Raw genomic sequence first — 16,273 nt, forward strand, 5'->3', positions numbered from 1 at the left:
TAAGCAGTGTGTGGGGAGGCACTTGAAGACCATACAAATACCCTGTTCTTTAGTAAAATTTCCCCCTGGATTTAATATCCATTAATGATTCTTACCAGATTTCATCTTTACCATGATGGTTGCAAAATGATTATTTTCCAACTCCAGCCCTCCAGTCAGCCCTCAGCATTCTATTACAAGCAAGAGTCCTCCGATTTACCTCTTTGTTTATCTATTTGTTATCCTCATGGCCTCATGAATTCCTTTTTCCCCCAGTGGTTTATAATTCATTACTGAATATGATTATTTTGGTCCTCAAACTGCCCTTTCCTTATTTCCTGCCCCAAACTGAGGATTTATAGTCAAAAACTATGTCCATAAATTACTCAGATTAGTTCTCTCAAAAGTCAAAAAACTATATAAAGTGGTATACTCAGATGTTTCTTTCATCCCTTACCCCCATTCTCATACACCCCAATTCTTGTACAGATAATCAAGTTCATTGTTTTCTGGTTTATCCTTCCTATGTTTGTTATTGTAATGATAAGAAAATACAGATATCTTTCTATTTCTTCTTATTTTTCCTTCTTTCTTACACAAAAGGTAGCACCCTATATATACTATACATGTTCTTGCTTTTTTCACTTACAGCGGCCTAGCACTTTATTGTATGTAGGGTATCCATGTATGACAGTTATTCAGCCAATCTCCTGTGGTTGGACATTCAGGTAGTTTCCAGTATTCTGCAATAACAGATAATCTTGCACTGAATAACCTGTGTGTCCGTATTTTAACGTTGTTGAGGTTATGTGGTTGAAGGCTAAGTAAATACATTTCTTTCTGTTATATACTGCCAAATTCCCCTCCATTGGAATTGGACCTTTGGAGTTGTATTTTTTTTTTTAACACATTTCCACCAGCAGTATATGAGAGTGATGATTTCTCCATAGAGTGTACTGACAAGCTTTTCAATTTTTGTTAACCTGATGGGAAAGAAATTATATCTCAGTCAAGTTTTAATTTGCATTTATCATATTGTGAGTGAAATTGAACATCTTTTAATATGGCTAAAGACCATGTTTTTATCTTTTTATATATTATCTGTTCATGTCTTTTGCCCATTTCTCTATAGGATTTTTATTCACTTTTTCTTCAATTTTTAAAAGTTCTTTATAAATTAGAGATATTAACCCCTAGTCTGTGATATACATTGTGAATATATATTTCAGCTTGTCATATGTCTTTTGGCTTTACTTATAGTGCTTTTTGTCATGCAAATTTTACATTTTTATGTAGTTAGGTTTGTCAAATTTATCTGCCTCTGGGTTTGGGTCATAGTTTGAAAGTCTTTTTCTACACTAAAACTAAAAAGAAATTCACATGTTTTTCCTAGTACTTGTATAGTTTTATTTTTCACAATTAGATCTCTTATGCTTTTGGAGTTTATTCTTATGTATGGAATGAGGAATGCATCTAATTTTATATTTTTCCAAACAGCTATCCAGTTGCCCCAATACTTTTTATTATTAAGAAGGCTCTCTTTGTTTAGTGATTTGAGATGCTACCTTTGTCATATTTGTATATATAGTTATGTCTGTTCCTGGACTGTTTATTCTGTTCCATCCATCTGTCTATTCATGTGCCAGTACCACACTGTTTTAATTTTAGAGGCTTTGTAGTATGCTTTAATATCTGACTGAGCTTAGTCCCTCTCATAGCTTTCTTTTCAATATTTCCCTAGCTATTCTTTTTTTTTTAATTAATTTATTTTATTTATTCATTTTTGGCTGCATCGGGTCTTCGTTGCTGCACGTGGGCTTTCTCTAGTTGAAACGAGGGGGGCTACTCTTCGTTGTGGTGCGGGCTTCACATTGCAGTGGATTCTCTTGTTGCATAGCACAGTCTCTAGGCACGTGGGCTGCAGTAGTTGTGGTGTGCGGGCTCAGTAGTTGTGGCTCGTGGGCTCTAGAGGGCAGGCTCAGTAGTTGTGGCTTATGGGCTCAGTAGTTGTGGTGCACGGGCTTAGCTGCTCTGTGGCATGTGAGATCTTCCTGGACCAGGGCTCGAACCTGTGTCCCCCACATTAGCAGGAGGATTCTTAACCACTGCGCCACCAGGGAAGCCCCTTTCCTAGCTGTTCTTATGTTTTATTTTTCCATATGAAAATTTTAGTCAACTTATACAGCTGTATAAAAACTAATTGCTATTTTTGTTGAGATGACATTGAATTTGTAAATTTGAGTATAAATAAAATAATTCTGGCAAAAATATGTAACTGGGTCCTCTTTTGTGACTGTGATTTAAGGAACTTATTATAAGTTTTCTAATTTATCAACCTCTTATTTTTATTTGAGAAGTATTTTTCACATATCTGTGAAATAATATAAGGAGGTATGTACTGACTGTTGTTCAATTTTTATCTTAGATTTCCATGGTGTCAGTAATTCATATTCCTGATAAGACTTATAAACTCTCCTGTAGAATATTATATCAATATTTACTCCTGGCTCAAGGTCAATTTCATGATCTTAAGGTAAGTTGTACCCTCTAGTCTTTATCCTGTGTCTTTTTTGTTTGCAGAGTTTCAAAGAATGACTATCTATAAAGAGATAATATTTTTCAGTTAGTTATCATAGAAGTTAGCTATTATTTGTTATTGGATTTGCTAGCTCATAAATTTTTAGCACGTCTTATGACCCCCGGATTTGAAGCGTAATTGTCATTTGTAATATCTTTACATTTGTTTCTTTGATTTTCAGCAACTTTTCATGTCGGCAAATAATAATTCCACTCCCTCCAGCAGTTCCTCTCCAGAGGAAAAAAACACAGACCAAAGTTTGCTGGAAAAGGCTGGACTATCTGAAAGTGAAGTGGAGCCTCCAGAAGAGAATAGCAAGGACTGCGTGGTTTGCCAGAATGGGACTGTGAACTGGGTGCTCTTGCCATGTAGACACACGTGCTTGTGTGATGGCTGTGTTAAGTATTTTCAGCAGTGCCCAATGTGCAGGCAATTTGTTCGGGAATCTTTTGCACTTTGCAGTCAAAAAGATCAAGGTAAAGACAAACTGAAAAGTCTCTGAGGATGTTGTTACAACTGAGAAGTACACTTCCCACTGAAGATGCAGTGTTCTTGTGTTCTTGGAATTAATCATAACATGGAATCTACAGTGTTAACCGTCAGTGAAAATTCTATTTTAACTTCATATTTGTACGGTACATGGATGGTGAAAATTAATTATTCCTTGCTGTTCACTATGGCAAATACTGGAATCCCATTCTGGGTCAATGCATAAAAATTCATTCAGCCTCTTGAGAAGAATGTAAACATTTGGCCTTTTATCAGCTAGAGGATTTCACGTAATGTTGATTAGAAAAATTCTGAAAAGCAATCCATCTAAAATTCAAGGAAGTAAAAGTCTTAAGATTTCTGGATGTTTTTCCTTTGACAAAATCTAGAATGCAGTTGGGTAAAAATGAAATCCTTCTTAAAATAATTGTATGTTCCCTGGTTTACAAAAGAGTTGGAAAGGGCTTCTAACTTTAAATCCTTTCCTGAAATATCCGTTTTTATAAATATCCAGCTGTTCGGTTTCTAATTTTCCTTATAATTATAGTCACATAAACACGTCTTAATTTTTAAATATAACGTCTTAAATCATAAATGCAAGAAACAATTCTTGACTGTTCTCAGTGTATCATAGACTTAAATGATACTCATTTATAGGAAGCAGATATACAAAACATGGATAATAAAATTTATTGGATAATTAAATGTATTGTCCAATATGATTAGAGTAGCTGGATGTGACCTACCAGGGAAGATCTGCGAGGCTCTCAATGCCTTACCTTAGAGTTCCTCCTGCACACGAACCCATCCAAAACTGAAGGGGTTTAGAGCCAGAAAAATCACTAAAAGAAACAAGCGACTCTTTTTTTCTAGGGTGTTTTTTATTCTAAGTAAACCCCGTGTCATTCTGAATAGTAAATCACTTTGTTCATCCCTTGTTACATCCTCTTAAGAGTAACCTGATAGTCAAAAAAGCCCCATTCCCCACTTTTCCCAAGATGACTAAGAAGAAAAAAGTAAATCAGAGCTTCCTGTTTCTTCAGTGGAAATTACCTTTAACTCACTAAGAAATTAGATCATGGCAAATAAGCTGTGACATGCAGGGAGATTTCCAAGCCTCATTTGTCCTGTTTGTATTAAGAATAATGCTTTGGGGCTTCCCTGGTGGCGCAGTGGTTGAGAGTCTGCCTGCCGATGCAGGGGACACGGGTTCGAGCCCGGGTCTGGGAAGATCCCACATGCCGCGGAGCAGCTGGGCCTGTGAGCCACAATTACTGAGCCTGCGCCTCTGGAGCCTGTGCTCTGCAACAAGAGAGGCCGCGATAGTGAGAGGCCCGCGCACCGCGATGAAGAGTGGCCCCCGCTTGCCACAATTAAGAGAAAGCCCTCGCACAGAAACGAAGACCCAACACAGCCATAAATAAATAAATAAATAAATAAAAATTAAAAAAAAAAAGAATAATGCCTTATCTTTGTATCAGTGTGTTTATGTAATATTATTTCATTCCCATCAAATATAGCACTTTCAAAAAGAAATTACCTATTCTCCATTTTATAAACCAAATCAAATTTCATCTATGTTCAATAACTATGTAATAAATACCTTTGAGGGGCCAGATACCTTTTGGGAGTCTGGGCTACAAAGAATCAGACAAGGCTCCTGATCTCAAAGTATCTGTCCCTAACAGAAGCATTGATGGCTTATTAGAAGTACATCCCTATCTTAGTAATTCCTAAGGCCCTGTTCTAATTCTATCCCTGGAAGCAGGGCGGTCAAAAGCTACAGTCCCTGCTGCAGTTGGCTAGCTGTATAGCAGTTCATCTGGGAAATTCACTTTGTAGGTCAGTTGGGGGAATACTCAGGGATCATTTTGCCCATCCTATCCATCCAGCTTCCCTTTACAGATCTATTTGTACCTAAACTGTCCTAGATACTTGGTTGCTTTCTCATCTGAGATAGATTCCACCTGCAATCTTATTCCATTTTTCATAACTTTTTTTTATTGTAGTAAAATATACATAACATAAAATTTACCATTTTAACCATTCTTAAGTATACAATTTGGTGGCATTAAGTACTTTAACATTGTTATGTGACCACCACCAGTATCCGTCTTCAGAATTTTTCCATCATCCCAGACTGAAACTCTATACCCATCAAACAGTAACTCCCCATTACCCCTCCCTTCAGCCCCTGGGCAACCACCATTCTACTTTCTGTCTCTATGAATTTGACTATTCTAGGTACTTCATATACATGGAATCATACAATATTTGTCCTTTTGTGTCTGGCTTATTTCATTGAGTATAATGTTTTCAAGGTTCCTCTGTGTTGCAGCATGTATCAGAATTTCCTGCCTTTTTAAGGCTGAATAATATTCCATTATATGTATATACCACATTTTGTTTATCCATTCACCCATTATTTTTCATAACTCTTAAACATGATTTGCCCTTAGCTCCCCTTGCTGCAACTAAAGGAATTGTTTTTCCTGACCTCAGTAGTAATAAATATGAGGAATTTGGTAAGTAATCAAGTAAAAACAAGTACAGTGTCTCTTAGAGGCTTATGGCAGAATTTGCCAATAGCAGTGAATAAGGGACATCTTGTGAGAACATCTACAAAAGCATTTTATTTATTTTATGGATCATTAGATAAAACATTTGCTTTATGTAGAGTAGTTGATACTTTCCAAAAATCTCAACCAAGGATACATTAAGCAGACCTGATAGGTGAGTAGCCACCTCCTCCTTCAGTGACCCTTTCTTCCCAACTTGGTACCTATGAGGGTTCTTAATGTCGAAACCAGCTCTAAGGGAGGAACTTAAAAACTTGCTTAAGGACACAACACAAATCATCTCATCACAGCACAGATAATCATGAATTGTCTCCCACTGGGTCTATTGTATTTTTTAAGCCTTCTCGTTAATTGTGGAATGAAATTTTGTCTTGGCTTCTGGGAATTTGTAGCATCAATATAGGTAATCTGGGGTTTAGGAAGGGTGGGTGGAGGTGATTTCAGCCTCTTCTACTCAATCCTGCCTCAGATGGCCCCTATTCCACTGGGTAATTCCCTAACTCCATTACCTAGATTCTGAACACTGAATTCCCCTCTCTTTTCATATCTCCCTATATTATATTTCCCCTGAATCGTTTCTCTCTTGTCATCATGACCTCTAGTTCCTGGGTCCCTGAGTCTATTCTAATAATTCATGAACTTGCTCCTGGGTTGCTGGCTCAACTGTTTCAAATGTGTTGCCATGTTGGCTTGCTTTCTTGGCCTCTCCACTCTACCTGCCCCAGCAACCCACACACTTGGCTTACCTCAACTATGTTTCCTTCCTGCTGTTACCACAGAAGATCAAGCGGTCTAACCAATTTATGGAGTCCACCATGAAGCCTCTCTGCTTAGTTGCTTCCAGGTCGTCACTGCTGCTCAACAATCCTTTTATTGTTTTCCTAATGGACCCCCTACCGAACTCCCAATAGCTATTTCTCTTCCACTCTTGTCAAGTTTTGTACCCCACCACTGCTGTCTCACTTTCAGAAAAGAAGCTTCAAAAGGTAGGTTAAGATGATAGACCCCCAAAGTCATATATCTTGGGCTTTTTCCCAGCTCTGCCACTTGTCCCTTGGACAAATTATTTAACCTCACTCACTCTGATCAGTTTCCTCATCTATAAAAATAGTGATAATAGAACCTAACTATAGGCTGTTGAGAGTTTTATACCAGTTAATATATGTGAAGTGCTTAGACCTGGGCATAGCATATAGTAAGCTCTATGTGTGACAGGTATTACTGTTATTACTTTGTTTAGATGTTCAAAGCCAGTAGACATTCTTTTCTCTCTTCCTCAAAAGAGGAGGTATATTATATATATTGATACTTATGAGGCCAACACTGCTTGTGTTATTGGTCTCATCTCTGTTTGCTCCCTAAACTCATTTAATCATTTAGTAATTGAATAATTACCGAGTGCCAAAGACATTACACGTTGTGTGGGCATGAGAATACGGCAGTAAAAAAAAAAAATAGGCAAAAACCCATGCCTTCATAGGCCTTATATTCTAGTAGAGAGAGAGACAAATTAGTGAGCAATATCATATATCAGGTGGAGATTAAGTGCTATGGAGAAAATCAAAGCTGGGATGAATGAGTCGGGAATGTGAAGGATGGAAGTGAGGAATCTACTTCAAATACGATGGTCAAGGAAGGCCTCACCAGGATAATAGAGACCTGTAGAAGGCCAGGAAGTGAGCTATGTATATCTAGACAAAGACATCTTAACCACTGCAAGGCTGAGAGGTGCAGTTTACTGAGATGGAAACAATTGGGAAAAGGTAGGTTTGGAGGAAAAGAGCAATTTTGTTTTTGTTCCATTTTGGATGCCAATTGGAAATCCAAGTAGGGATCTCAAATAAGCAGGTGAATATAGTACTCTTAAGTTCAGGGGAAAGATCTGGCTGATAGATTTCATCTTTTCTTGATGCCATGTCATCAGCATGGCATTTAAAGCCATGAGTCTGCATGAGATCACTGACGACGTGAGCACAGGAGTAGAAGTGGTCCATGGACTGAGGGGATACTCCAGCATTCACGGAGATTGGGAGGAACAAGTACACTGAGAAGTAGATAGTGAGGTAGGAGGAAAACCAGAAGCGTGGGCTTTACAAACCATCCCAAAATGGAGTTGTATAAAACCATCACCATTTTATTATGCTCACAGATTGTGTAGTCAGGTATTGGGACAGGATATGGCAGGGATGGGCCTGTCTGGGACCTTAGTTGAGAAGACCCAAATGACTAAAGTGACTCAAAGTCCAGAGGACTAAAATCATCTGAAGGCTCTTCATTTATATATTTGGTGCCTGGGCTGTGATGACTTGAAAGCCGGGCCAAGCTAGGACACTTGTGGCCTCTCCGTGTGGCCTGGACTTTGTCACAGCCAGGTGGCTTTAGGATAGTCATTTCTTAAATGGGGGCTCAGGATTCCAAGAGTAAGTGTTTTTAGTGAACAAGGAAAAAACTGCATGACCTTTTTTGTTTTTGCCTTTTTTTTCTTTTTAACAGTTTAATAGAGATATAGTTTAAATATCATATCAATACAATTCCCCCATTCAAGGGTTTAATGTACTCAGAAAGTTTTCCAACCACCCCTACAGTCAATTTTAGAACATTTTGATTACCCACACAAAAAACCCTGTGTGCATTAACCATCACCCCCAATCCCTGCCATGTTTCCCCAACCCTATGCAACCACCGATTTACTTTCTTTATAGTATAGATTTGCCTGTCCTGGACATTGCATGGAATGGAATCACATGTAGAATCACAAATGGAATCACACACAATATGTGGCCTTTTGTGACTGGCCACAGAATATTACTTAGCATAATGTTTTTAAGGTTCATCCATGTTATAGCATAAATCAGTATTTTATTTCTTCTTATTGCCAAATAATATTCCATTGCATAGATATACCACACTGTGTTTATCCATTCATCAGTTTATGGACATTTAGATTTTTTTCACTTTTTGGCTATTATGAAAAATGCTGCTGTGGACATTGGCTACAAGTTTTTATGTGGACATATGTTTTCATTAATCTTGGGTATATACCTACAAGTGGAAGTGCTGGTTCATATCAAAATTCTACAGTGAACATTTTGAGGAACTTCCCAACTGTTTTCAAAGCAGCTGCACCATTTTACATTCTTACCAGCAATGTATAGTGTTCCAGTTTTCCCACATCCTCACCAACACTTGTTATTATCTTTTTTATTATTGCCATCCTAGTGGGTGTGAAGTGGTATCAAAATTTTTTAACTGGGTAAAAAATACATATCATAAAATTTACCATCCTAACCCTTTAAAAATGTATAGTTTAGTAGTGTTAAGTACATCACATTGTCGCACAGTAGATCTCCAGAATTTTTCAACTTGCAAAACTGAAACTCTACTCTCATTAAATAACAACTCCTTATTTCCCCCTCACCCCAGTCCCTGGCAACTACCATTCTACAGTGTAACTGTGGTTTTAATTTGCACTTGCCTAATGGCTAATGATGTTGAGCATCTTTTCATGTGCTTATTAGCCATTTGTATATTTATTCAGATCTTTGACCCATTTTAAAATTGAGTTGACTTTTTGTTATTGATTTGTAAGTGTTTGTATTCTAGATACAAAGCCTTTAGCAGATATATGATTTACAAATATTTGCTCCCATGCTGCGGGCTGTCTTTTCACTTTCTCAGTGGTGCCCTTTGAAGCATAAAAGTTTTTAATATTGATGAAGTCCAACTTACCTATTTTTTCTTTGGTTACTGTCCTTTTGTTGTCATGCGTAAGAAGGCTTTGCCTAACTCAAGGTCACAAAGATTTACTTTTATGTTTTTTCTAAGAGTTTTATCATTTAGGTCTATAGTCAATTTTGAGTTAAATGTTGTATATGGTGTGAGGAAGGGGGTTCAACTTCATTCTTTTACATGTGGAAATCCTCAACAAAATATTAGCAAACCAAATTCAACAATACATTAAAAGAATCATACACCACGATCAAGTGGAACTTTTCCAGGGATGCAAGGATGGTTCAACAGATGTACATCTATCAATGTGCTACACCATATTAACAAAACAAAGGATAAAATTCATATGATCAAATCTTAAAGGTACTGAAGAATTGCTGCAGTAATTTAAAACAGAGCAATATAATCAGATATGCATTTTGGAAATGTCAGTATTGGAGGTGCTTTGAATGTAGCAGTCTACAAAGTGGAATGTGGGGGAAATACTGGAACTCATGTTTATTTTTATCTGCATGAGAAATCACATTTTACTAATCTTGGATTAGCTGGAGAAAATGCCAATCACTTATAAATAAATATATAAGTTTGGAAGATGGTCTGGAGTTTGAAATGTGGGGAAGACTAAATGTGGAAAAATCAGGATCAAGATACTATTACAGTAATCCAGCTGAGAAACAATAAGGACCAAAGGACTTCATCAAATTGGATCATGGAGAGGAGGAGTCCAGGATAGCTCTTAGGCGTCTGGCTTGGGTAAAGTGAGTCAGGAAAACTGGTAAGACTCTGTCTTATTCATGTTTGTACCCCCAGAACACCATTCATTCATTCAACAAATACTTAGAAGGTCTTATATGGATCAGCTGCTGTGCTTGGTGCTAGAGGTAGAGGATGAACAAGGCATGTGAGATCTTTGCGCTCGTGGAACTCACTTGGATGAGTGGAGAAGACTAACAATAAACAGTAAATTTAAAAAATAAGATGATACTGTTTATGCTGCATACTCTGAAGAAAAAAAGCAAGTTAGCAGGTAACTAGATAGGACGGTGTCTGTGGAGGTCTCTCTGAAGAGCCTACAATTGAGCTGAGTCCTGAGGGTTGAGGAAACAAACCTTGTCAAAAGCCTGGGCACAGGGAGACCTTCAAGATGGCAGAGGAGTAAGACGTGGAGATCACCTTCCTCCCCACAAATACATCAGAAATACATCTACATGTGGAACAACTCCTACAGAACACACTGAACGCTGGCAGAAGACCTCAGACTTCCCAAAAGGCAAGAAACTCCCCACGTACCTGGGTAGGATGAAAGAAAAAAGAAGAAACGGAGACAAAAGAATAGGGACAGGACCTGCACCTCGGGGAGAGAGCTGTGAAGGAGGAAAGGTTTCCACACACTAGGAAGCCCCTTCGCGGGCAGAGACTGCGGGTGGCAGAGGGGGGAAGCTTCGGAGCCACGGAGGAGAGCGCAGCCACAGGGGTGCGGAGGGCAAAGCGGAGAGATTCCCACACAGAGGATCGGTGCTGAGCAGCACTCACCAGCCCGAGAGGCTTGTCTGCTCACCCGCCGGGATGGGAGGGGGCTGGGAGCTGAGGATCCAGCTTCAGAGGTCAGATTCCAGGGAGAGGATTGGGGTTGGTTGCGTGAACACAGCCCGAAGGGGGCTAGTGCGCCACAGCTAGCCGGGAGGGAGTCCGGGAAAAGGTCTGGACCTGCCTAAGAGGCCAGAGACCATTGTTTCAGGGTGCGCGAGGAGAGGGGATTCAGAGCACTGCCTAAACGAGCTCCAGAGACCGACGCAAGCCATGGCTATCAGCACGGACACCAGAGACAGGCATGAAATGCTAAGGCTGCTGCTGCAGCCACCAAGAAGCCTGTGTGCGAGCACAGGTCACTCTCCACACCGCCCCTCCCGGGAGCCTGTGCAGCCCGCCACTGCCAGGGTCCCGTGATCCAGGGACAACTTCCCCGGGAGAACACACAGTGCGCCTCAGGCTGGTGTAATGTCACGCAGGCCTCTGCCGCCGCAGGCTCGCCCTGCATTCCGTACCCCTCCCTCCCCCTGGCCTGAGTGAGCCAGAGCCCCGGAATCAGCTGCTCCTTTAACCCCTTCCTGTCTGGGCGGGGAACAGACGCCCTCAGGTGACCTACACACAGAGGCGGGGCCAAATCCAAAACTGAACCCCAGGAGCTGTGCAAACAAAGAAGAGAAAGGGAAATCTCTCCCAGCAGCCTCAGGAGCAGCGGATTAAGTCTCCACAGTCAACTTGATGTATGCTGCAACTGTGGAATACCTGAATAGACAACAAATCTTCCCAAAATTGAGGCAATGGACTTTGGGAGCAACTGTAGACTTGGGGTTTGCTTTCTGCATCTAATTTGTTATGGGCTTTATGTTTATCTTAGTTTACTATTTACAGTTTATTATCATTGGTAGATTTGTTTATTGATTTGGTTGCTCTCTTCCTCCTTTTTTTTTATATATAGATAAATATATTTTTTTCCTTTTTCTCTTTTTGTGAGTGTGTATGTGTATGCTTCTTTGTGTGATTTTGTCTGTATAGCTTTGCTTTTACCATTTGTCGTAGGGTTCTGTCTGTTCGTTTTTTTTGTTTGTTTGTTTTAGTATAGTTTTTAGCACCTGTTACCATTGGTGGATTTGTTTTTTGGTTTGGTTGCTCGCTTTTTTCTTTCCTTCTTTCTTTTTTATTTTTTAAACTTTTAATATTTATTTTTTATTATAGTAACTTTTATGTTATTTTACTTTATTTATTTATTTATTATTATTATTTTTTCTCCCTTTTCTTCTAAGCCGTGTGGCTGAGAGGGTCTTGGTGCTCAGCCAGGTGTCAGCCTGTGCCTCTGAGGTGGGACAGCTGAGTTCAGGACATTGGTCAACCAGAGACCTCCTGGCTCCATGTAATATCAAATGGCGAAAGCTCTCCCAGAGATCTCCATCTCAACACTAAGACCCAGCTCCACTCAACGACCAGCAAGCTACAGTGCTGGACACCCTATGCCAAACAACTAGCAAGACAGGAACACAACCCCACCCATTAGCAGAGAGGCTGCCTGAAATCATAATAAGGTCACAGACACTCCAAAACACACCACCAGACATGGTCCTGCCCACCAGAAAGAAAAGATCCAGCCTCATCCACCAGAACACAGGCACCAGTCCCCTCCACCAGGAAGCCTACACAACCCAATGAACCAACCTTAGCCACTGGGGGCAGACACCAAAAACAATGGGAACTACGAACCTGCAGCCTGTGAAAAGGAGACCCCAAACACAGTAAGTAAATCAAAATGAGAAGACAGAGAAACACACAGCAGATGAAGGAGCAAGGTAAAAACCCAGCAGACCAAACAAATGACGAGGAAATAGGCAGTCTACCTGAAAAGGAATTCAGAGTAATGATCATAAAGATGATCCAAAATCTTGGACCTAGAAGAACTAAAGAGCAAACAAACAATGATGAACAACACAATATATGAAATTAAAAATTCTCTAGAAGGAATCAATAGCAGAATAACTGAGGTAGAAGAATGGATAAGTGACCTGGAGGATAAAATAGTGGAAATAACTACTGCAGAGCACAATAAAGAAAAAAGAATGAAAAGAATTGAGGACAGTCTCAGAGACCTCTGGGACAACATTAAATGCACCAACATTCAACTTATAGGGGTCCCAGAAGAAGAAGAGAAACAGAAAGTGACTGAGAAAATATTTGAAGAGATTATAGTCGAAAACTTCCCTAATATAGGAAAGGAAATAGTCAATCTAGTCCAGGAAGCACAGAGAGTCCCATACAGGATAAATCCAAGGAGAAACACACCAAGACACATATCAAACTATCAAAAATTAAATACAAAGAAAAAATATTAAAAGCACCAATGGAAAAACAACAAATAACATACCAGGGAATCCCCATAAGGTTAACAGCTGATCTTTCAGCAGAAACACTGCAAGCCAGAAGGGAGTGGCAGGACATATTTAAAGTGATGAAAGGGAAAAACCTACAACCAAGATTACTCTACCCAGCAAGGATCTCATTCAGATTCAACAGAGAAATTAAAACCTTTACAGACAAGCAAAAGCTAAGAGAATTCAGCACCACCAAACCAGCTTTACAACAAATGCTAAAGGAATTTCTTTAGGCAGGAAACACAAGAGAAGGAAAAGACCTACAATAACAAACCCAGAGCAATTAAGTAAATGGCAATAGGAACATACATATCAATAGTTACCTTAAATGTAAATGGATTAAATGCTCCAACCAAAAGACATTGACTGGCTGAATGGATACAAAAACAAGACCAATATATATGCTGTCTACAAGAGACCCACTTCAGACCTAGGGACACATACAGACCGAAAGTGAGGGAATGGAAAAAGACATTTCATGCAAATGGAAATCAAAAGAAAGCTGGAGTAGCAATTCTCATATCAGACAAAATAGACTTTAAAATAAAGACTATTACAAGAGACAAAGAAGGACACTACATAATGATCAAGGGATCAATCCAAGAAGAAGATACAAGAACTGTAAATATTTATGCACCCAACAAAGGAGAACCTCAATACATAAGGCAAATGCTAACAGCCATAAAAGGGGAAATCAACAGTAACACAATCATAGTAGGGGACTTTAACACCCCACTTTCACCAATGGGCAGATCAACCAAAATGAATATAAATAAGGACAAACGCTTTAAATGATACATTAAACAAGATGGACTGAATAGATATTTATACTACATTCCATCCAAAAACAACAGAATACACTTTCTTCTCAAGGGCTCATGGAACATTCTCCAGGATAGAACATATCTTGGGTCACAAATCAAGCCTTGGTAAATTTAAGAAAACCGAAATCATATCAGGTATATTTTCTGACCACAGCGCTATGAGACTAGATATCAATTAAAGGAAAGAATCTGTAAAAAATACAAAAACATGGAGCCTAAACAATATACTACTAAATAACCAAGAGATCACTAAAGAAATCAAAGAGGAAATCAAAAAATACCTAGAAAGAAATGACAATGAAAACACGACGTCCCAAAACCTATGGGATGCAGCCAAAGCAGTTCTAAGAGGGAAGTTTATAGCAATACAATCCTACCTCAAGAAACAAGAAACACCTCAAATAAACAACCTAACCTTACACCTAAAGCAATTAGAGAAAGAAGAACAAAAAACCCCCAAAGTTAGCAGGAGGAAAGAAATCATAAAGATCAGATCAGAAATAAATGAAAAAGAAATGAAGGAAATGATAGCAAAAATCAATAAAACTAAAAGCTGGTTCTTTGAGAAGATAAACAAAATTGATAAACCATTAGCCAGACTCATCAAGAAAAAAAGGGAGAAGACTCAAATCAATAGAGTTAGAAATGAGAAAGGAGAAGTAACAACTGACACTGCAGAAATACAAAGGATCATGAGAGATTACTACAAGCAACTATATGCCAATAAAATGGACAACCTGGAAGAAATGGACAAATTCTTAGAAAAGCACAACCTTCCGAGACTGAACCAGGAAGAAATAGAAAATATAAACAGACCAATCACAAGCACTGAAATTCAGACTGTGATTAAAAATCTTCCAACAAACAAAAGCCCAGGACTAGATGGCTTCACAGGTGAATTCTATCAAACATTTAGAGAAGAGCTAACACCTATCCTTCTCAAACTCTTCCAAAATATAGCAGAGGGAGGAACACTCCCAAACTCATTCTACAAGACCACAATCACCCTGATACCAAAACGAGACAAAGATGTCACAAAGAAAGAAAATTACAGGCCAATATCACTGATGAACATAGATGCAAAAATTCTCAACAAAATAGTAGCAAACAGAATCCAACAGCACATTAAAAGGATCATACACCATGATCAAGTGAGGTTTATCCCAGGAATGCAAGGATTCTTCAATATACACAAATCAATCAATGTGATAAACCAGATTAACAAATTGAAGGAGAAAAACCATATGGTTATCTCACTAGATGCAGAAAAAGCTTTTGACATAATTCAAGACCCATTTATGTTAAAAACCTTCCAGAAAGTAGGCATAGAGGGAGCTTACCTCAACATAATAAAGGTCATATATGACAAACTCACAGCCAACATCATTCTCAATGGTGAAAACGGAAACCTTTTCCTCTAAGATCAGGAACAAGACAAGGTTGTCCACTCTCACCACTATTATTCAAAATAATTTTGGAAGTTTTAGCCACAGCAATCAGAGAAGAAAAAGAAATAAAAGGAATCTTAATCAGAAAAGAAGAAGTAAAGCTGTCACTGTTTGCAGATGCCATGATAGTATATATAGAGAATCCTAAAGATGCTACCAGAAAACTACCAGAGCTGATCAATGAACTTGGTAAAGTGGCAGGATACAAAATTAATGCACAGAAATCTCTTGCATATTTATACACTAATGATGAATAATCTGAAAGAGAAATTAAGGAAACACTCCTTAAAACACATTTACCACTGCAACAAAAAGAATAACTACCTAGGAATAAACCTACCTAAGGAGACAAAAGACCTGTATGCAGAAAACTATAAGACAATGATGAAAGAAATTGAAGATGATACAAAGAGATGGAGAGATATACCATGTTCTTGGATTGGAAGAATCAACATTGTGAAAATGACTATACTACCCAAAGCAATCTACAGATTCAATGCAATCCATATCAAACTACCAATGCATTTTTCACAGAACTAGAATAAAAAATTTCACAATTGTATGGAAACACAAAAGACCCTGAATAGCCAAAGCAATCTTGGGAAAGAAAAACGGAGCTGGAGGAATCAGGCTCCCTGACTTCAGACTATATGACAAAGCTGCAGTAATCAAGACAGTATGGTCCTGGCAGAAAAACAGAAATATAGATAAATGGAACAGGATA

General features: G+C 38.7%; 1 protein-coding gene across 1 annotated transcript in view; it reads left to right on the forward strand.

The window, feature by feature from the left end:
* The window catches only part of CGRRF1 (cell growth regulator with ring finger domain 1), a 28,627-nt gene extending 25,221 nt beyond the window's left edge, over window positions 1–3,406 (forward strand). The window contains exons 5-6 of the mRNA XM_007192884.3: window positions 2,405–2,512; window positions 2,739–3,406. Coding sequence (XP_007192946.2) covers window positions 2,405–2,512; window positions 2,739–3,059 — 429 coding nt within the window. The 3' untranslated portion in view covers window positions 3,060–3,406. The remainder of the gene's footprint in view (window positions 1–2,404; window positions 2,513–2,738) is intronic.
* Window positions 3,407–16,273: the final 12,867 nt, after the last annotated feature.

This window comes from Balaenoptera acutorostrata, chromosome 3 (genome assembly GCF_949987535.1).
Source record: "Balaenoptera acutorostrata chromosome 3, mBalAcu1.1, whole genome shotgun sequence".
Lineage (NCBI taxonomy): Eukaryota > Metazoa > Chordata > Mammalia > Artiodactyla > Balaenopteridae > Balaenoptera > Balaenoptera acutorostrata.